At 40.8% G+C, this 21,483-nt stretch overlaps 3 protein-coding genes across 5 annotated transcripts in view; 2 read left to right on the plus strand and 1 right to left on the minus strand.

Annotated features, from left to right (window-relative positions):
• Positions 1 to 998: 998 nt before the first annotated feature.
• On the minus strand, positions 999 to 2,197 carry nudt2 (nudix (nucleoside diphosphate linked moiety X)-type motif 2). Its single transcript, XM_032549154.1, has 2 exons — positions 1,920 to 2,197; positions 999 to 1,814 (listed from the first exon to the last, which is right to left on the minus strand). Exons 1-2 carry the CDS (start codon positions 2,044 to 2,046, stop codon positions 1,498 to 1,500), a joined length of 444 nt encoding a protein of 147 aa, XP_032405045.1. The 5' UTR covers positions 2,047 to 2,197; the 3' UTR covers positions 999 to 1,497.
• Positions 2,198 to 3,698: 1,501 nt separating this feature from the next.
• Positions 3,699 to 7,617, plus strand: rfesd (Rieske (Fe-S) domain containing). The gene is made up of 4 exons (XM_032549466.1): positions 3,699 to 3,831; positions 5,154 to 5,323; positions 6,219 to 6,253; positions 6,504 to 7,617. The coding sequence occupies exons 2-4, from the start codon at positions 5,170 to 5,172 to the stop codon at positions 6,813 to 6,815; spliced, it is 501 nt and encodes a 166-aa protein (XP_032405357.1). The 5' UTR covers positions 3,699 to 3,831; positions 5,154 to 5,169; the 3' UTR covers positions 6,816 to 7,617.
• Positions 7,618 to 9,323: 1,706 nt separating this feature from the next.
• rhobtb3 (Rho related BTB domain containing 3) overlaps positions 9,324 to 21,483 on the plus strand; it is a 32,378-nt gene continuing 20,218 nt past the window's right edge. Inside the window, exons 1-8 of one of the 3 annotated variants that reach the window (XM_032549463.1) lie at positions 9,328 to 10,150; positions 10,307 to 10,360; positions 10,437 to 10,668; positions 12,951 to 13,143; positions 16,907 to 17,064; positions 17,221 to 17,329; positions 20,056 to 20,251; positions 20,347 to 20,543. In XM_032549463.1, coding sequence (XP_032405354.1) covers positions 10,501 to 10,668; positions 12,951 to 13,143; positions 16,907 to 17,064; positions 17,221 to 17,329; positions 20,056 to 20,251; positions 20,347 to 20,543 — 1,021 coding nt within the window. In that variant the 5' untranslated portion in view covers positions 9,328 to 10,150; positions 10,307 to 10,360; positions 10,437 to 10,500. Of the gene's footprint in view, positions 10,151 to 10,306; positions 10,361 to 10,436; positions 10,669 to 12,950; positions 13,144 to 16,906; positions 17,065 to 17,220; positions 17,330 to 20,055; positions 20,252 to 20,346; positions 20,544 to 21,483 lie in introns of all 3 variants that reach the window. The other 2 variants (XM_032549462.1, XM_032549464.1) reach the window with 2 other exon arrangements.

Raw genomic sequence — 21,483 nt, forward strand, 5'->3', positions numbered from 1 at the left:
TACTTTGTAAAATAAGAAAATACTGAAATAAAAGCTAAGGATTTGACCTTTTTTTGAATGCACTTTAAATTTGATCTGTTGTTCCTAAACGTTTCCTGATTTAAATGCCAAACATTTTGCAAAATGAATAAAGTGATCCCACATGATAAAACCCGATTTAAATAAATTTTTAATGTACAATTGAACATATGCTTCTCCAGAATTCTTTAAATACTCTACATTTTGAAGAGGGACTAATCTAAGTTTGTCCAGATGATTTTACCACGCAGCAGTATGTTGTGGTTTCATAACTTATTTAGAACAGGATTATAAAACTAAATGAGGTAAATATTTTGTCCCAAAAACATCAGAACATGATCAAAAATACTGGAGAAAATGCTTGAAGATTCACTCGAAAACAAACTTGTAGGCACCTGTATTTGAAGCTGGCACATCGATTCAAATAGAGAAAACACATAGAAATATATTGATGACCTAGCTTACACAACTCAGTTTCATAACAAAATTGGCAAACAGGTTCAATGCTATCCCAATGTTGTTGTTTTTGTTAAACCATTAGCAACATTCCACTCGTTTAGTGTGTATTTTCAGTCATTCGGGTCATGGCTATCCTCATCAGTTGCATCTTGAGAATATTTTCCCTCTCATTACACACGCAAGAGATTTTTGTTTTTGATTAGATGAAACACCTATGTGAAATAAAAACACACTTGCTTTCAATAAGGCCACTATTTCTTACATGTTATATGTTCACAGTAATGAAGCTGCATGCTTATCTGCTGTGCAACATTAATTTTTTAATTGTCAACAAGGTGAAGTATTCTTTAAGCTTCGTGGCGTTGTGTTTGTCTCCCCCTTGTGGTACGATCAAATGTTTACAACTGACAATGGAGTCGGATGAAGAGCCTTGGCACCTCTGATATTAACCGTGAACTGTTCTAACAATTAACGAAGGTGAGCATACGGCGTTGTTATAACATGCCCAATTATTTTCTCTCTCAAAGGTCTGACCGTGTTGAGTTTCTTCTTTCATTAAAATGTTTTTATTTAAGGATCCTCATGTGACTAAAACCAATTTAACTACCTGTACATAAAGTATACTATCACATACACATAAACGTGTTTCCAAGGCAACCCAGATTTGTAGATACGGCGTAAGAAGTCGCTGCCCATTACAGGTCAGGTCATATAAGTTTTTGTTCCAGATTATTAAGAGATGATTGTAACAGTAAACATAAAAATAATTTTTTTATGATAGTTTCACTTATTAAAAGAAAGAAAAGCTAACTCTAAAACTCATTGCCGGTCACTTGAATTGTGTCATCGCAGCTGTTCGTTTAGTTCAAAGATGCATTTGAAAAGATGCACCATTTGAAAACTGCGTTTTATATTTACTCATTTCCTTTCCACTTCTCAGCAGAATCTATGGATGCAGAGGGAGAAGAATGTTTAACTTAAACCCTACACAAACTTTATCTGAATGATCTTTCCTCAGTTTTAGTCCCGCTGCGCCTCCAAGTGTCTCTGAGCGGCCCTCAGCGTCTCCTGCAGGTCTTTGTAGCCCGCCAGGCTGCAGGCCTCCTCCAGCTGGGCCCAGCGGTAGTCCTGGTGCTCGTCGGACAGCGTCACCGCCGCCTCCGGGTTTCTCAGCTCAGCCAGCCAGTACAGCACCTCTTTGGGTCTGCCGCGAACGTCGTAGCGCAGCTCCTGCACGAAGCCGTCTATAACCTTCAGATGCTCCGCCCCCAACCCTGCTTCCTCCTTGGTCTCCCTTAGAGCCGTGGTGAGGTCATCCTCACCTGGGTCAACGTGACCTGGGAGGACCACATGTAGGATGAAATAAAAAAAAACAAACAAACTGTGCATCCACACAATGTGGCATTTTATTGTTCGAATGACAGACGAGGCTTTGTGCAGACCTTTGGGTGGGGTCCAGTGGTGCTGCCCGTAGGAAGTCTGCAAGAGGAGATACTCGATATTCCCCGGAGGGGGGTTGAGGCCGGCGAGGCGACGAAACACTATAAACCCACAAGCTCGCAGAGCCATCGTTTCTTATGTTGTGGAAAGTTTCATCCGCATAAACTGCCGGGAATGATGAAGTTAGACGCCTTACTGTTTTGTTTTCAGAGATATTTCCATTGAGAGCCCCAGTGAGCCTGCTGCGCTTCAAGAAAACTCGTCCGACTGCAATTCAAGACAGACACATTTGTTCCGCTATGTGGTACTCAAGGTTTGCACCGTGTTGTTGCAATAGGCTCTAGTGTAAAACAATCCATCTCACCTCACCTGCTAATATTAATAACTAAAATGTCTAAATACATTTCCTGACTAAGAAAGGGTACTATATGAGGCTAAATAAAAAGCATAGAGGGAGAGGAAAAAAAACAACAAATGAACAAAATTAATTTAATTAATATTTTTGCCGAAGAGGGACATTGTGTATTATTGAACATTTTTGAACAACAGGCTGAATAACATAAAATTAACAAGGTAAAAAGAAAAACCAACAAAAGAATAACATCAAGATAAAATACATCAACAAACACTATACAAACACACTTTAACACTACATCTTTCCCCCAGGTTTTAGGATAATTTAAGCTCTAAAAGATACAACAGAGCAAGTTTGATATAATCTGATCAGTGTTTTTATTAACTGATCATTCTCTATCAGCTTAAACATCTGTCATTGAACACGCTGGACTAGAAAATGCTGGCAGCTATTAAGGTAAGAATCTACAGCCTTGAGGGAATAGACAAAGATTGTTGTTCTAGTATGAAGACTGTACAAAGCAAGTATATCAATCGCTGTTTAAAATGGTAACTTCATAATCATTTTTGTCTTTGTTAAAAAAAAAAACAACGTAAAATCAATTTCAGGGATACTAGCTTTGTCACACCCTCAGTGTGACTTGGTCTCTACTAACAAAATGTTGTTATATCTTAAATTGTAGAACCTACAGCTAAGAAATTTGCTCATCTGTAATATTTACTGTTGCTATGTGAGCTGCTTGATTGTGATGTCACCAAGCCAAACACTCACAATTGCAATTTTTTCCTTAAATACACATTTAATGTATGATTTTTTGAGGTGGAAATGAACCACCTTATGTCTTTTTGTCAGTCTCCACTTGTTTGTGAAAATATACACTCCACTGGATAGTATCTTTAAAAATGGTTTCCAGTCTTTAAAGCCTGCATCAAACCTTCCAACAGCACCATCCCTCCTGTCTTACAGAGCGTCTTCGCGGTATAGTGCTGGTTGGTTGTCCTCAGACGCCAAAGCCCTGCAGCTGCCACCAGTCAGGTTCAAATTCAGAACCTGGGGAGGAAGATGCCTTAGCGATGCTAAGCTCTCCTTCTGGGCCGCTCTTTCACAAACAATCACAGACCGCAAAGAACCACCCTCGTTCAAATCACTTCTCAAACCACGCCGTTTCGAAAGGGCTTTAAACATTTCACAATTTTACCTTCCCTTTATCCCATTTCGTGTCTGAAATCAACGTGTCCACGAGTATCTCGTGAAGCGGCTGGCAATTCTGTGCAATAAATGTAAAACAAATGGGCTAAATAATTAAGAAGAAGCATTTCTGCATGATCAAATAGACAGTGTGGGAGAGGCAGAAGGCTAAGACCCTCAGATGTCATCAGAATTAATAGTGTGCTTCATGTCGGAGGCTGGTTAGATAAGGAACTGACCCAGAGGAGGCTGGACCAACTGAAGGCAGCCTGTGCGAGGAGATAATAGAAACGAGCCCTCCCTTCACCCCTGAGCTGTCAGCAGAGCAGTCCTTCATTTTGACGAAGGAGTCACAGGTGCTGGGTTTCAAGGTAAAGTCAGAGTGAGAGCTGAACCATCTTTTGTCATTAAAAAAAAAAAAAAAAACTGTAGATATATTTTTTTTCATGTTTACTTCTCTATAAATCAAAGTGACAATGAAAAGTTAATTTAGTTTAGCAAGTCAATTAAAGAATGGGAACTTGCATGCGCTGTTGGTTTTGGTTTGTGCTCGACGTATTTAGAGTATTTGTTTATGTTAAGCTTGATGACTTTGGCTTATGGATAGTGAAAATGGACAGCTTTTGGTTTAAAATGATACTTGTAATACAGAAATGTGTACCTGCTGAAAAGCACATCTATTCACTGTGCAAATGTGTGATCATCTTTTGCCTGAGTTAATTCATCTGCGCTGTGTGCTGCTTCGGCTCTTTGAGTAAGTTAGGGCCGCTTTTAACTTTGACTTTAACCTCGTTGGCTCAGATCTTCCTCATCTTTCACTTGAGAAGACATCGTCGATTCTCTACAGATTTTAGGTGCCCCAACCACAGCAGAAGATAACGTGTTTGTCTTAAATCATCACTAACTTTGGAAAGTTCATGCTGGACTTCCTTCCCAGCAGACTTTGGGATGATCTTGCTATCCAAATGTAAAGCAAAACCTATGTTCATCTTTGGACCGTTTCATAGCACAACTTTTTAGTGTTATTCTGTATTATTATTGTATTACAGTTTCTTTTTTTTTGTACATTCTTCCTCTTCTTTATTTTGGCCAGGGACTACAAGAGATGTTGCTTTTTATCCTAATAAAGAGCTTTTTACAGCCTGTGATACAGCAGAGCTCATTATTCCACTTTTCTGTACATGGAGCAGATTTTTATCTTACATTTCTGATACATGCTGCCTCTTTGGGGGTTGCACATGTTCATGATGCAGCACTGTGCCCTCTGGAGGCAGTGATACTGGCAAAATCTAGTTGGATTCGCCGTTTCATAGATCCCCTATTTATGTAGGTCGTTTATTTAATGCGGTTTCGCATCAGGACCAGTTTTTTTCTTTTTTACAAGCTTTCTCTTGCTATTTCTGACAAAGACGTCTAGCGGATGTTTAGTAAGCGATGACGAGGCAGATATGAGGGATTAATGGTTTCAAAGTGCGGGGAGAAGAGTTGATCGGTGCCAAGGATGTTCTCACTTAAATGTTCTGGAGGTGTTGTGGACTTAATCTAAGCTGACAACTGAGACGTGAGGTCTCAGTAATCCCGCTGACAATTTATAAAAAAAATTTTAAAAAACTCTTTCCACAAGTAGCTCCGGATGTAGTGAAAGTTTTCAAATTAACACACATCAGAGAAACTTTGTTGCATCTTGAAACAGACTCACACAGAGAGCCATGGAGGAGAAAGAGCAGTCTGGAGGACTTCACTTCGTCGGCAAGAAGGACGAACTGATGAAAGCAAAGCGCTCTTTCCGGACTTTGGAGGGTCGAGACGTTCTGATTATCTACCATCAGGGAGTCTTCTATGCTATGGACTGCTACTGTTACCGTGAGTAGGATTTTTCTGGTGGCAATTCAAAACATTCCTCCCGCAATTTCAACATTATGTCCCAGATAAGTTTATTGCATATCAGAGAATTTCATTACCAGGCATTAGACTTTATTGAGCAGAACAATCTGTTCTGAATCTGATCTGCTCTGTCCTGTGATAGAAGATTGTCATTACTTGATCGGTTAAAGCAAATAAGAATCCAACTTTTGGGAAAATGTCTAATTATTATTGCTGTTGTGACCTATAGATAATAATAATAATAATAATAATAATAATAATAATAATAATAATAATAGTAATAATAATAATAATAATAATAATAATAATAATAATAATAATAATAATAATAATTACTATTGTGGCATTCTGGACACCCTACTGTCCTCCACAGAGAATCATGTTCATGTCAAAGGAAGGCATACAGAGTCATCTTCTTCAATACTGGGATAAAACCTGATAAATAAATAAGTAAATAAATACAACATATATTAATATATAAATAAATAAAATTAAAAATTAATTGTATTTACGTTTTACAATTTCTTTTGCTGTTCCCGACTGAATTTTTTTACTGGCCTGGTGTGGCCACCCTTATGAACATTTCTCAGGGCCACCACTGACCCTACAGGGTCATTTCTTTAAGATGTGATGTTTACAACGTGTTGAAAAACGTTTTCAAGTCCCTACAGTCTTAATAATTTACATTAAATAGTAAGTACATTTTCAGGAAACTGGGTTGATGTTGCATTACAGGATTCCTTTTTGCAGAACAGTGTATAAAAGTCTGCATTCATCTGTGTGTGGAACGTCAGTTCTCAATGCATGTAGTCGGATACAGCCATCTTGTTTGTCTGCAGTTTTAAAAAAAGGAAAACTTGTGTTCTTCATGCAGATGCCGGAGGAACATTGGAGAATGGAGACATAGAGGTGAGTTTCCATTTGACTTCGTGTCAGATTAACCTACAATATCGTTCAGGTCAGGTGGGAGCACTGAACTTTAAGTCTTTAGTTTCACCCTGCACTTGCTCTCACATGCTAATCCATCTGTACCTTAATCACCTAGCAGCTCCTGCTGGGCCGAGACACAGAGAATTACTGTAATTACCATGTCAAATTTGCATTGCATTAACATATTACCCACCTGCTTTGTTTCCAAACAAACACGCTTTACACACAGGACATCAACGGCAAGCTGTGCATAATTTGTCCAAAGCACAAGTACAAGATCACTCTGGCCGAGGGGGAGGGCTTGTACAGGGGCAGGAACCCCCAGGAGAAGCCACCGGTGTTCAGATGGTACTCCAAGGGGGTGAAGCAGAGGGTCCACACCGTCACAGAGGAAAACGGGGAAATCTTCGTCAAGCTCGTCATGATCCCAAACTGGGTCGATTCGGACTACTACCAGGGAGAAAAAGGCAAGGTGGAAAGAGCCAAGGCAGAAGAATCTGACGGGGACATGCCTGTGATGAAAGATGACGATGATGAGTGAAGTTTCTTCCGCTGGTCTCAGAATGAACCGTGACTTTTGCAAGGATGTTCATTGATACAAGCCAAGATATGACCTGCTTTAGCGTAGAGGTTTAAAAGATATGTATTTCATAAATTAATCATTTCAGTCCCACTCGGTAGCCGCATGTTTCCATACTCTCTTGGCCTCCATCTCTCCCTCATGAATTATGCAGCTGGATCGATGTGATAAAAAGCTTTATAGCGATCAATACAGTCCTGAAGTGGAGAATCATTTGCATAAAAAAAATAAAAACATCATGCAACAAAAGTGGCCAGTTTTTTAATTATTAAAGTAGTAGGTGACACAAAACAAACATTTTGTGGAATTAATTGCCTTATGTTATACCACCACAGGCCTTTCAGTCATACTCATGCTGATTGAATTGTTTTTTTCTTTCATTTTTTTCACTATAAAACCACAAAGTAGCAATATATTTTACTGGATATTTTTTGCTATTGGCCACAGTGTTTGCGACACTAATATTCTCTCAGACAGCTGTGGGTTCCTCAAGCTTCTCAGCAGCGCACATCGGCATCGTGGCTGCTCCTCTGGTTGATGTTCTCCTTGTTGGCTCTGTGAGCTTAGTTGGACAGCAATGCCTTAGTTGGGTTGCAGAGCAGTTGTGCATTATTCTTTCCATTTTGGCACAGAGTGAAGCGTCAAGGCACACTTTTCAGATTTTTATTTGTAAGAAATTTTGAATATTATAGGTCATTGTTCTTCCTCTTCGCAATAAAGGTCGAGCTCGTGCTGTTTTATCACATAAAAATCCCCACGAAATACATGATGTTTATGGTTTTCATTTTTCAGAATGGGGCAATATTGAATATTTTTGCAAGTGACTGTATTGTGTCCCGGAAAACGGAAAATATCCTTTCTACCTTCGTGACTGTAATGAACGGCAGGGTAGTGTAGTGTTTTTCTTTTTTTCTGGTAAAAAAAATGCATTACTTAACAGCTTACTGCACACACAATGCAGAACAACGTGACTTTGAAGACAATATCAAGAGTCAAACATGATCTCTGTTACTATCGCACAACCAACTTCCACAGGCTTTTTCTATTCTATTGACACTTGAAATCCAATTGATAAGTGAGATGGGGCTGCAAAGTTGCGATGGATTAAATATTAACATATTATTATGCTGTCAAACTGACACAATCCTGGAGCTACTATCTGCTGAAGGTCATTTCTAATGGGTCAGCTGAGAGTTGTTTGTCAAGATAAAGAGCCGAGTGTGTGAGAAAACTGCTAAGCGGGGGGTACCTGAGGGACATCAGCGGCCTGGGAGCGGCATGGTTTGCAGGGAATTTAAAATCTAAAGCTTGATCACATTACACGGCTGTGAATGAAACAAGATGCTCTGATTAAAAATGTATATGTCCTCAGGCTTGTCTACCTCTACAAAACAGCAGTAGAAGACCTTGAGTTTATCCAACAGAGATGGCCAGATCTAATTTATCGCCTGTTATAGACCCCCACAACAAAACAACCTTGAACAACGTTAGGTATATTGCAGTTGTGCTTCTAAAAAAAAACAAGCAACTTAATTTAATATTTGATTGACAAGTAAAAAGAAAAAAATAAATTAGATAGTACAGGCGGTTATTTACTTTCACACCACAGTTGCTGATTAAAGGGTTTCCTGCAACATTTTCAGGTCCATAATCATCAAGACTCCATCTGCAATTCACAGATCAAAACTACAGGTGCACCAAGAAGAGGACAAATCAGTCCCAGGACCTTCTTGCTGCAAAGTAAAAGTGCTAGCCACAGAACCACAGATATTCCACAACAAACACACAAAAAATGTCAGCTTTCTAAAAAAAAGAAAAGCTAAGCGCGAACCATTAAGCCAAATATTATTCACATCCCTGGCAGATTAAAGTAGTCTTTTAATTTGACCAGATTATTTAATCTAACAGGAAATGCTTTTTTTTTTTTTTTTTTTAAAGTGGCCCACCTAGAGAAGTAACTTGAATCTCATGGAGAATCTGTGAAAGTAGTTGAAGATTAGGGTAATGGCAAAAGGCCTCCTGACATGGAAGATGTGAAATTCATCAGCAAAGACAAGTCATCAAAATACCAGCGGAGACAAGTAGGAACCTGGTCAGGGTTATAGTGTATACCAGAAGGTTTTCCATTGATCGATAAGAAAATGTTAACCAAGTAATTTTTTTTATTAAACTGTCAATAATGCAGTTTTTCAAAACGGGTGCTCCTTTTCCATTATCTTATTATTCCAAAACTTCCTGTAGTAAGAATAATCTAGAAGACTTTAGCTGTACTATTCAGTAAATGTGCATTTCTGACCAATTAAAATTCCTATTTTAATTGGTTTCTGGGAAACTGAATGTGGGGATTGAATTAGGTGTATCTGTGTGTTCAGTTTAACATGAATTTCTTTTACAGTTGAACACTGGCTTGAAATCCTAGACTTGTTTACATTTTCTCAATACAATAGAACTTGAAAACATCGCTGCCTGCGTGTTTAATAGGGGTTAAAGATGTTGCCGGATCACAAATCAAAGTTTTTCTTTAGTCATCAGGACCAACTCTAGAATTTTAATGAGAGTTGGACATTTCAGCGTCTACGTCAGTAAGTTTAATTCTCTGCGAAGACGGGGACGAGCAGGACAGCAGCAACCGGTCCACTGAAAGCAAAGCTCACCTTCTCTAAGAAAAAAAAAAGAACATATGGAACAAACTACAGCAGACCAGCCCTGTGTCCTGGACGTCTGCAGCCTCGACGTGTTTGTGTGAATTGGCGCGCGCTTTAGCGTATGTGTCCGCGTGCGCGTTGCTGAGCCAGGCGCGAACATCCCCGGTTCCCTCCGCTGCTCCTCTCTCCGTCTCTCTGAAGATCTGTCTGTGACTTTTTGCTTCAGCCGCCGAGGGGATTCTTCGCGTGTCTGGACACTACGCTGCGGAGCTGCCCCTCTCACTGCCGTAAATCTGCTCGGCAACTTGTTTGTCTGGCCGCCCATGGGCGCTGCTGCTCTCACCCACTTCGCTGCTCCACCGGCTGGGGGCTGTCCGGTGCGCCTCTGCGGTCGCTCGCTCGGTGGGTTCGGGACGGTGCCGAGCTCCGCTTTTATGAATGACTAAAGAGACGGGGGCTGGGAGGGGGGAAATGCGAGTAAGCGCTAAACCCCCGTGCAGCAGCCCGGGCTCCCGGGGGGCCAGCCACCGATGAGAGAGAGGGATTATCGGCGGCTCATTGCGGAAAAGCGAGCCTGACTGCAGACTGGCGTGGAAACGCACCGTGACCATATAGCGTAGAGCATCGGAACACAGCCGCGGTGTCCACAATGTAAGTTCATCTGCACGCTGCAACTCATTGGCACACACAGAGAAATGATGCTCCTGTTTGCATGTCTTATTTATTTTAAATCCATTCATCACTGCACGGTGAGCACTGAAAACAGTTGTCCGACTCTTTGATTCGCTGAACCACATGCCCTCTCAGGTGTAGGAAAGGCCTTGGTGAGCTTCATCTCTGTCATTTTCAGTGACATAACAGGTGATGCGCTGTCTCCGTGATACACATGAATAATAAGCTCCCACTTAGTCTTACCCAGGAGCTATTTTCCTGGCAGGTCCATCCACATCGTTGCTTTGGGCAGCGAGTGTCCCGGAGGAGTCGGGCCCGGGGAGGAGCTCATGGGCCAGGGCCAGCTGCAGGGAGGCTTGCTGTGGAGCTACCTGGGTCACGGAGCGCTGGTGGGACCCTGCGACCTGGAGGGCAGCCTGCACAACCCGGCCTTCATGGAGTACACCTCACGCGTGTTTGGAGATGTCACGGTGGTGGTTCGTGATTGCCCCAGTTGGGTAAGAAAACAATCACGCTGAGAGATAGAGTGATCAGTTCCTTGTTGGATTATTTATTCATAAAATTGCTTATAGTTTGGACAATGTACAAAGCTTTGAGCATCTCACAGAGATTTGTAAAAGCCAATGCAGCGAAATGGAAAGAGTACGACTCAAATGCAAGCCTACCAAGACATTGCCTTCCATCTACACAAGAGCCAATAGACCCTTTGTACCTCAAGTGGAGCTCCACCAACCTGGAAGAGTACACAGAAAACATAAAGCCTATCAGAAGAGATTTTTGGACACAAAATACCAAAATAAGACGTTTTTTGCATAAAACAAAAACTGCTCATCAGTCTTGTCGCAGCCTTCCGTTCCAAAAAAGCCCAAAATTCCAATAAAGGCTGTGGGTGGTAACAGGCGGTTTTGGATTTGTACGCACTTTCAAATTGATTCATTTATTGTAAAAGTAGAGATAAAATAATTACCAAAAAAGGTCTTGTAACTTAGTCGAAACGAAAAATAATCCCAATTTAATGTTTGAAGGTATAAAAAGGTGTAAACAAGTGGTCAAAAAATCATTTTACAAAACCTCACGTCCACACCAGACATTTACCAAAAAATCCACCTCCACCAAGCACCCGGTGTGTTCTTAATTACTCAAATTAATGGGAGGGTCTAACAATTAACAATGTAATCTAAACAATTCCAAAGATAAAAATTAATTACAAATTTTGATTCTAAATTAACTTAAATATATTCTAACTACCCAAAGAACAAAACGAAATTGGTAGAAATTATAAACTACAAAACTTTTGCATAAATGGCCACAAGTCTGATTCTGCACAGACCACCCCCAAGGTGAAACATGGCAGCTTCATGTTTCATCAATGGGTTGGGAGTGCTTTTCTTTAGCAGTTTCATGTAAATTAGTTTACAGGATAGGAAGATGGCTAGAGCTAAATATGGAGCAATACTGGAAGATAAACCATTAGAGGCTACGGAAGACTTGAGACGTTGGTTGGTCCAGTCAAAGTCCGGTTAGACTTGAAAGTTGATGGGTGTGCTGTGGTGGTGCAGGGGTTAAGCACTACCCACATATGGAGGCCTTAGTCCTTGATGCAGCCGTCACAGGTTCGATTCCCGGCCTGGCGACCTTTGCCGCATGTCTTCCCCTTCTCTCATTACCTGCTTTCCTGTCAATTATCTATCAAATAAAGGTCACTAGAGCCAATAAAACCTTAAACAAAGGACTTGGAAGTTGATTTTCCACTGACTTTCGACATCCATTGTGATTAAGCTTTAGGTATTGCAAAGAAGAATAAGAAAATGTTTTACCGTCTAGATGTGGAAAGCTGGCAGTGACATATTCTAAAAGACTTGCAGGGCAGCTAAAGTGAGACGTGGTTCTGCAAAGGCGGAGCTAAATATGAAATCCTATATGACTAAAAAGTTTTAAAACCTTTCTTCTGCTTCTTCACATGAAAAAGTCAACAAGTGTGTTGACTTTTGCACGGCAACAGACCCACCTGAGTCATTATCGTAGCCTCTGGATGTGGCTAGATCACGACTGATTGAAGACGGGACGTTTGACGAGGCCAAACAAGCCGTAAAATAGTGGTGCACATTTTCATTCAGAACATTGTCTTTATGACAGAGTGCGTGTGTCTCTTCGCTGACATGCTGTTTTGCCTACTATTCCATTTTCTTAGTCTTCTCAGAAGACGCGCAGCACATTATTTTCATATTCCCAGACCTCCCTAACACCAATTGCAGGCTTTATAAAAGATCCCTATTCTTGGAGGACGCTATTTTAACATGCAATGCACAAGAAAACCCAGATGAAAGACCTTTTTGTTCTAAGTAGCACATGAATTTGAAATGAAAGCTCTGCTGTTGTGGTTTTGTAGCGACTCGGCACACGTCTTATTGTAATTCTGTCAGTCCAAATCAGGAGTAATTGTGTCGGTTTAATTTTCTGCGTCCTTTTGTCCAAATTCTATTTGAATGGGCCGCAGTTTTTTCTCTATGTGTGTGTGTGTGTGTGTGTGTGTGTTTTCTAGTGTTTAATAAGTGGAATCAGGTTGGTTTAGAGCTGTTAGATTTATGCGGGTCCTTGGGGGTAAAGTCCCAGGAGCTAACCACACAGAGGCATTTAGACTTTAGAGGGGAAAGGTTGGTGCTATCTGAGGGGAGATTTATATTGCCTGTTGAGTTCACAAAATGACTCTTTGCTGCTTTTAATGTGTCAGCTTTTAACCTCCTTCTTATCCTTGTTGTCCATTTCTCTGACTGTCCAGGACTTGTTGGACAGCGACTGGGCCAGTGTGCGGAAAGTTCTCGAGCAGGCTGACATCCTCGTCATTAAATACGCCGTCACGGACAAGCTCGCCTTCCAGCAGGTCAGGAATGGCTACGCCCCGAGGCTCCGCCCTCTCCTGAGGCACTGGGGTGTGCCGGTCATCCTTGTTGCTGTTGGAGCGCGGCTGAATGGTGAGCATGCGCGTTGCCTTTGTTCTGTGCTTTTTGTCCGGATAGGATCAAGTTTAGATTTGTCTCCATCATTGTATGCATCACTGGTGCAGAGGAATTTGAAAGGACCCAAACACAAAGTCCCCTACTCTCTCAGTGATTTGGTATTGCTGCACAGGGTCTTAGTAAACACTTGAGACTTGGGTGGAGGTTCACCTTTAAAAAACAACCCTAAACATGTGGCAAGGACAACAGTTGAATGGTTTATATTAGAGGTAATTACTCGACATATGAATAATTGTCATTTAATGGTTTGTTAGAATAAAATTAGTTCCAATCAATCAATCAGCTCAGGCCTGCTTTCAGTGTGGCAGTTTGACCTCCAGCCAGAAGAGGATGCTGCTGGTCATCCTTAAGCGGAGTCAGTTGACACAGAAACAAAGATGGCGGGGACATACCAGAACAGGAAATGGAAATGGTCCAGTCTTTTGATATATATACTTGACAAATTCCTGAAGTTCTCACCTCAATGCAGCTGACTCAAAAAATTGTTGAAATATATGGGTTTGCTTCTTTGTTTAAAAAAAAATAAAAAAGTCTGCATATTATGAAAAATGTAGCCCTTTATGTTGTGTAAAGATGGCCGACCTTCTTGATACAAGAGGAAACTGGCCACTTATCAACTAGTCGTTAGTCGATTGATGAGCTCAATCAACTTTAGTTTAACTCGTTACTGGATAACATGCATCCCTTGTTTATATCAAAGCATGTTCATGTTAAAATGGCCCAGTCAAAGTCACAATCAAAATGCAACTGAGAATTTGTGACAAGACAAAACTCCAAAACAATACATTTAAGTTTAGAGTGTTTAGTGCATCAGAACGGGAAACATTTGATGTAACATGAATACTTTCACAAGGCATTGTAGTACTTTGGGGTCAGCTTGCTTCTGCTTCACTGCTTGATTTTGTTTTCAGGACAATATCAGGCTTTTCTGGACGGGTGAATGCACTCGCCGTCTGAGTCGCGTGTCCTCTAGCGTGTCCTCCCCGCAACGAGGAGGATGCTCATGATTAAGCCTGCTCTCCGTTGCCTTCAGGCAGTTGGCTCACATGTCTCCCCGAAGGAAAGTCTCCAAAGCAAAACATCCAGTTTGTAGTTTCGTTTTTTTTTTTTTTGTTGAGGTTTTGCAAGCAAGGCAAGAATACATATTCACAGCTCAAAAGTGCAACAGCAGCCAAGTGTTCCTCACAGTAAGGAGATTACAGCCTTTGGGTGCAGCCTGACCGGATGCCGTTCGATACATTAGGCATTAACGTTAAGTGAACTCCGGCCACGTTGGCGGGTCTGCGTGTGGTTTTTCCCGCAGACACACCGACCCCTTGTTGAATCCAGATCCCATAAACAAGCGCATCAAACACAGCAGGTTGTATTTTTAGCTCGTCTGCTCGAAGACAAGAGAACTGCTACTGTCAGAGAGCTGCTGGAGAAAGAGGCAGAGGAGAGGAGGCAGCTTTGAACCGGAGCCTTGGTGTTTTTGTTTGTGGCTGCTGTGAGTTTCCACCCTATCCCCTCAAGACTGCAGAGAATGACAGGCTGAGCTCGGAGTGTTTCCCTCCCTGCTCGACTCTAGACCACCTAAGGTGCAGCTGTGGCAAAAGAGAGCTGCTGCACCTACATTAAGGCATCTATTAGGCAGTAATGAACAGAGAACCACATATAGATTTATCCCCTGCCAACCTCCATTCTAACGCGCACACACACACACACACACACACTCGTAACACTGATATGCCAAGTCATTTCATGTCAGAGATTCACTCATATCTCGCTTGCCCCTCATTCGTGGACACACACACCCCCACATACACACGCACTCGACCCAGCTCCATCTCTGTGTCATGCCTTTAGGTTATTAGGAGTATGATTTATCAAAAGCTCCGCCCCCTGGCTGTATGTCCAGCTCACTCGGTCTTGCTCTCTCCTCCTTTAGTGCAGTGCGCTTCTGTCGTTTTCTTCTTCGGGACACTCCATCCCATTTTCTGTCTTGTTCTGTCTAAGCGTTTTTCATCTGGGCACGCCACAGTGCAAAGGTGGTCATTGTTCACGAAGCTTCTGCTGATTTGATCTTTTTGATGTTCCATATCAAGCATCCTGAACAAGCAGTTTGTTTACATGAAGTCTTAACACGCTGTTGTGATGGAGCTCTTTCTGATTTTTCTATTTTCTTCTTTTTCTTTAGACCTGTGCATCGTAGTGGACTTTTTTTCTCCTGATATTTTTTCATTGTTTATTGTTGCAGGCAGTGCAAAATGTCAAACTATATATAAATTGACTACTGCTAGTACAGCGCTTTGTTGAACTATTGAGGCACCTTAAAACTTTTTCATGTTTTTTTTCCACGTTAGAAGCGCAAACTTCAGTGTGTTTCACAAGGATTTTTTATGATGAAACAACAAAAAGCAGAGAGACGCTGAATGAAAATGATTGGCGGCTTTCACAATGTTTTACAAACACAAATCTGAAAAGTGTGGCATGTTTAGGGCTGCGACTACCGAATATTTTAGATATCGGTTAATCTGCCGATTGTTCTGATAATTAACCGATTTATAAGAAATGTTATTTAAAAAATGGCTCATCCTGCAGATTTGTCATTTAAGGCTTTTTTTACATACATTAGAAATACATCAAAAAATGAAAACAAATAGTCCAATTCCTTTTTTAGATAAGAAAATAAACACTTTATTGCCTAAAACACAATAACGTATCAAAAAAGATTTTCTCAAAAGCTCAACTCTTTCTACTTGACTAAACATCAAAACACTGTAGGGCTAATCTGTTGATTACTTTTGGATTAACTGATTAATAATTGGACAAGGTACTTAATAGAAGATTTAATTTAATACAGAATTGCAGTCGGGTGAAGATAAAACTGTCATTTGAATAGTTTTGGTAGAACATATTTAAACACTTTTTTTTTTTTTTTTACCTTAAATGCTAAATGTATATTTATTGTTGTACAGTTTTGGCTTAATTTTTGGTATTAGTATGTTGTTCTTTCAGCCTTTCATTAAATCTACATACTCCAGTCAATAATGAATTGATTAATAAATAATTGATTATTATTTTTCATACTTGACTCATCACCATTAATCTGATTAATCGGCCCGTCTCTGCTCCAACACGGCTGATTCAAATGCTGTGACGACCTCCTCATCCTGTCAAAGTTCTGCAGAGGTTCTGCCGATGAACCATCATGTCACATGGTGTGTTGAACCAGGGAAATAAGTAAAACATGCCGGATATCCAGCACTGAAGACTGACTTTGGACATTACTGATTTAGATCAAACTAAATTCATGTGTTTTATTGCCTAGTAAAAGTTCAGAACTAAATCTAATTGATCGTTTTGGCAAAAACACTGATATTCAGAGATGCTCTTTGCGCAGTCTTGCTTAGTGAAGAAGAAAGCTGGGAGAAACATACCAAAAAATACTTTCAGAGTATTGACTAAAGGGGGTTTGAACAAATGATCAAAACTTACAAAACCATGTATTATTTTCCTTCCCCTTAACAATTACGCTGCCCTTTGTCTCACTTTGTCACCCCAAATCCCAGTAAATGCACTAAAGTTTGCAGCTGTATGCGAGAGAGACGATACCTGTGCATGCGAACTGAAAGTCATTGTACAGTTTGAGTACTTCAAGTTCTTAAACATGCTCTCCTGCATGGCTTTAAAAGCGTAATGCAATATTAATGACGTGCGTCTTCTCTTCTGCATTGAGATGAAGGACCTCCGTGTACGTGTCCGCTGTGTGCGTCTGACTGGAGCAGCTGTGTGCCTCACAGTGAAGGTCTGCAGCTCTCCCGGGACCTGGGCGCCACTTATTTGGAGCTGCCCTCTCTCAACCACGTCTTCGTCGGCCGCTACTTTGGCAGCGTGGTAAGCGGCGATGCGGACCTTTAGAACGGTTCACCCAATTGCCACGGCCTTTAAATGTTCATATTTAACGCTTACATCCACTTCTGTTTGCAAAGAGGCATTTTGAAGGTTAAGGATCGATGACTTAACCGTGTTATTTCTGTCTGTTTTGTGCAGCTGGAGTACTTCATGATTCAGTGCCTGAAACACAAAGCCAAAGAGAGGCCAGACAAGAGACGAGGGAACAAAGTGAACGAGCTGCGTCCTCCTCACTTAGAGCAACCAGGTCAGAGAAATACTACTTAATGAAGGAGGCTCTCCATGTTCTAACTAGCTTGTACTTGTGCATTGCTGTCCTCCCCTTTTGTTTTCAGTCTCTTATTGCCGGGTTTAGTGAACATTCAGTGGACTGACTGGATTGTTTCTTCAGGAGCTAACGTAGCCATGAAAAGAGCTGAGCACAAAGGTTTTATGTGGATCAATATTCCTCTGGTCAAACTGGAAAAAGGGAAAGAGACAAAAGAGCAAGGTGGACTGCTTTCTTTTGCAGAGACATTTGAATCAATGTCATAACAACCGAGTTGAGTACCCGGAGTTAACCGGCTCGGCGATGAATGAGAGACGAATGTGTACGTTTGACACATCTTTAATTAAAATGACAGGTTCTACTTATAGTGTTTAAAAATCATGCGTGGCTAGTCTGTATGGCTGTTTTTATAGCTCTATGTTTATGTATCAAATTTGAAAACATGAAATGCAACAAATAATTCTCGCTATCATGATTTGGTCTTTTCCTTGTTGCAAAATGGTTTGAATTCGTTTGTTGAGAGACGCACTAATCCTACTTTTCCTGGTTGATGTTAATTTCCTTTTTCATCATAGATGTATTTGTTTTTAGTTTTTCTTATGCACAAATGTGTGTGTTGTAGGCTGACGTGTTAATGGACCAAAAATGGAGGGAATTCTTAGTTTTAATGCATTTAATAACTAGAACAAAAACAAATATTTTTAGTATTCAACCTGCTAATCCCTTATCTGACCTGATCAATTGAAAACTTATTTATTGCTCCATCGCTCGTTATAGTTCCAGGTATTTAATTATTTTTGTTAATAAATGACAACATGTATTGATTGAGTTTGGAAATCCAGAAATTAGATTTAAGAAAATTCATCTGTCCATCCGTCCGTCTGTCTGTCCACCCATCCATTTAATTTACTAATCTGGCAGCAACATTTTCTCACTTGCAGATCTATTGCAGCCTTAATCAAACTGCCTCCAATCCAATAAAACCCCAAAATACCGTAATTATAGGGGATAAATGACTGTGCTGATCAAAAGAGGCTAAAACTCTCAGATTTACTCACATTAATATGCAGTGAGCAGTTTTCAGACAGCGAGTTTGATTACTTCAGTGGCAAAGCTTCCAAGTACTAAGCCAGGCTCCGGAGCTTGACAGTCGCATTTCCCCCACTTCACTCTTATCTTAATGTTCATTTTTCTCCTTTGTTTGAATCTGTGTTGTTGCAGCCGGATGAAAGATGTGTGATTAAATCTGAAACTGGCTTTTTTAAACAGTTTTTTTTAACATTATGGATGTTGCTACAATATTTTTTCAGTGATAAAACTAAAATGAGCTTTTGACTGACGTGGACCGCCGACGTGACGATGTTAGCTGTACATCGTTTTCTTTTTGAGCTTTTTTTCTCTGTGCTTCTGCAAGATGAAGACACCTGAAGCTCTTCGGCATAAACCACGCTGTAAAACTCGATCTAAACATTGATCCGGCCGCTCTTTCCTGTGCCGTCTGTTTGAATCTGACACGGTAACGGAGAGCTGAACGTCCTGCCAGAAACGGCAGCTAGTGCTGCTGGATTTATTGGTCGCTGTCTGACTCCACTTAGCTCAACTTATGGCCCAGCTTACATTAAATATGACAAGCGCTGATTCAGAAACGGCACAGTTTTCATGGCTAAATCACAGCTGCAATAAAACAAGGGGACACTCGGTACAAATTAGTGAGTGTGCAGCACGCATAGGATTGTAATGGAACAATGATTTGTGAGGCGTCCATACTTCTTTCGCTCTACCGCCTCCTATTTTCTCATCTTTTTATTAATCTGACTTTATGATATAACATTTGAAAGCACTGCGTTATTATCCGTTATTTACAGCAGGCCATCCTTTTGTTTTTTTTCCTTTTCTTTGGTTCGTTTTTTGTCAGTTCATTCTGATTTGCAGTTTTATTAATGCCAGTTTACAATTATTCTCTGTGCTGGTGTAACATTAATCTTTTTGTGTTCTTCGCGCTACATTAACATATTATTCAAGGATCTTCTGTAGCAGTCTGTGTTACTGGGAATTTGAAGAAGCCTCTGACTGAAGACACTGTGTTTTTCTATGACAGTCTCATGAAGAGCATGCATTTTTCATTTTAGTAGCATTGGAGCAAACGGGTCTGAATACAAAATTCACACCAAACATCAGATTTTTAGATGTAAAAACATTGGAAACAATGTTATTGATTTTTTTATTGATTTATCACACTAAATTAAAAATATATACTTATAACCTAACAAAATACAAAAAGTTTTTTTTTTATGGGTATGAATATTAGTGCAAGACACTGTTTGTTTTGTGTCCATTCCTAAAGGTCCTGCATATTTTAGTTGGCCAGAATCCAGTTCGGCAGTCTGAGTCGGGATCTTCTTAACGCTGTCAATAATCCAAAGAGGGAAAAAAAACAACACCTTTCTTTCCTCATTTGAACATGACTTTGGCCTCCCACCTCACACTTCTATATTCTGTTGGTGTCGAAAACTATTTGTCCACACACACCCCGTCTCCCTCAGGCCAAAGGTTTGTGCCGAAAGAAGCAGAAATCAATAGTGGAGGTAGACAAGACTGTTCTGCATCATCCCTGCTACACACTTTTTCTGGTGGAGGAAAGTCTGAATTGTTTATTATCTCACAATTTTCTTTCTTCGCCTCCTCCTCCTCCTCTGTCCTTTCAGCTCGTCTTCCTCCTATCCGAGTGGAGGAGTCCAGCTTCTCCCAGGACATGCAGTGGCTGTTGGAGCGCGGCATGCAGTTTGCCGACGTGGCCTTCTACTCCGGGGATTCTGGGAAAGAACTGGGGTGGGCCCACGCGGCCGTGCTGTGCGCCGTCAGCCCGTACTTCCGACAGCTGCTTCTGGGGCCCAAAGCCAGGTAGAAGACATGTTTACACACTTGCGGTAGCTTAAAGAGCGCTAGTGTAGCTGCACTTCCTGTCTGTAGTGTCTTGTCTGACTCTCGTTGGACAGGGAACGTCCACAGTCACGGTGTGTCTGCAGGGAGCGAGACGGAGGCCCCCATTCGCTGCTCTCCACCTGGGACGGCAGCATTATTGACGACTTGCCCCGGTCGGATGGGCACATGACGGGACGACTCACTCGGCTGGTGGTGAAGGACCCCCTGCTGTGCATGTGCCTGTGGGAGACGCTCATGTTTATTTACAGAGGTAAACCCACCCACACTCGTCCAAAGGTCTTTATCTTTGGCTCTGTTTGGGAAATTCATCCTCATTTAGAGGTTGAATCTACAATAAGAGATGTGCATTTTCTTAACAATTATTAGCAATAAAAAAAAACCCAGATCAAATCCAAACATCCCAATGTCGAATAAATTTTAACCAGAGCACTGGCCTAACGGAGAAAATAATTGTTAATTGATCAATATTTCCATATCAATCACAAGCCCTTTTGTGAATCTGTGAAATGAAAATAAATCTCTGCTCTCTTGAGAAAAGAAAGAGCACCCTTTTTCCATGATAAACGAATTTAATATGACAATGTGAAAATGATTTCATATTTAGCTAAATAAATCTGCCCTCAAGTGTACAGAAACACTTATTGGATTTCAAACTGTCATTGCTCATTATATCAAAATGAAGCCAAAGCATAAAAGCTGTTTGTTGTGGATCCTTGATGTTCCACTGGGTTTAGGAGGAAAAATAGCATCCTGGCGCTGATAATTAAATGCGCTTTAATATTATCCAATGACTGGCGAATGTGACCATCAAAATAAAAGCACAAGTTCCAGCAGTTTTGGAAGATACAGGTGCGTTTTAACTGTGTGCCAACAATCTGATACGTACTACATGCTATTTCCAAAACTTTGAAAGAGTTGAAAAGATTATTTCCAAGAAACAAAGTTTAATCTTTCAGGATTGTCATCTCAACCACAGCAGCAAATCCACAACAAAAAGACTGGAAAAGAAAAGTCCAGCTTTTCTTTTTCCAGATATTTAGCTAGATATTTCTAGCTCCTCTCCGAAAGCACCTTTATCATCTTCGGGAGGAAGGGCTGGGAGAAATTAGCTGTGGTTTCCTGTAGTTGCTCTTAATTTGTTCGCTTATCATAGACAAATATGAAGCCCCTTCTGAACATGTCTTCACTGC

Source organism: Xiphophorus hellerii, chromosome 20 (assembly GCF_003331165.1).
Source record: "Xiphophorus hellerii strain 12219 chromosome 20, Xiphophorus_hellerii-4.1, whole genome shotgun sequence".
In the NCBI taxonomy this organism is placed as follows: Eukaryota; Metazoa; Chordata; class Actinopteri; order Cyprinodontiformes; family Poeciliidae; genus Xiphophorus; species Xiphophorus hellerii.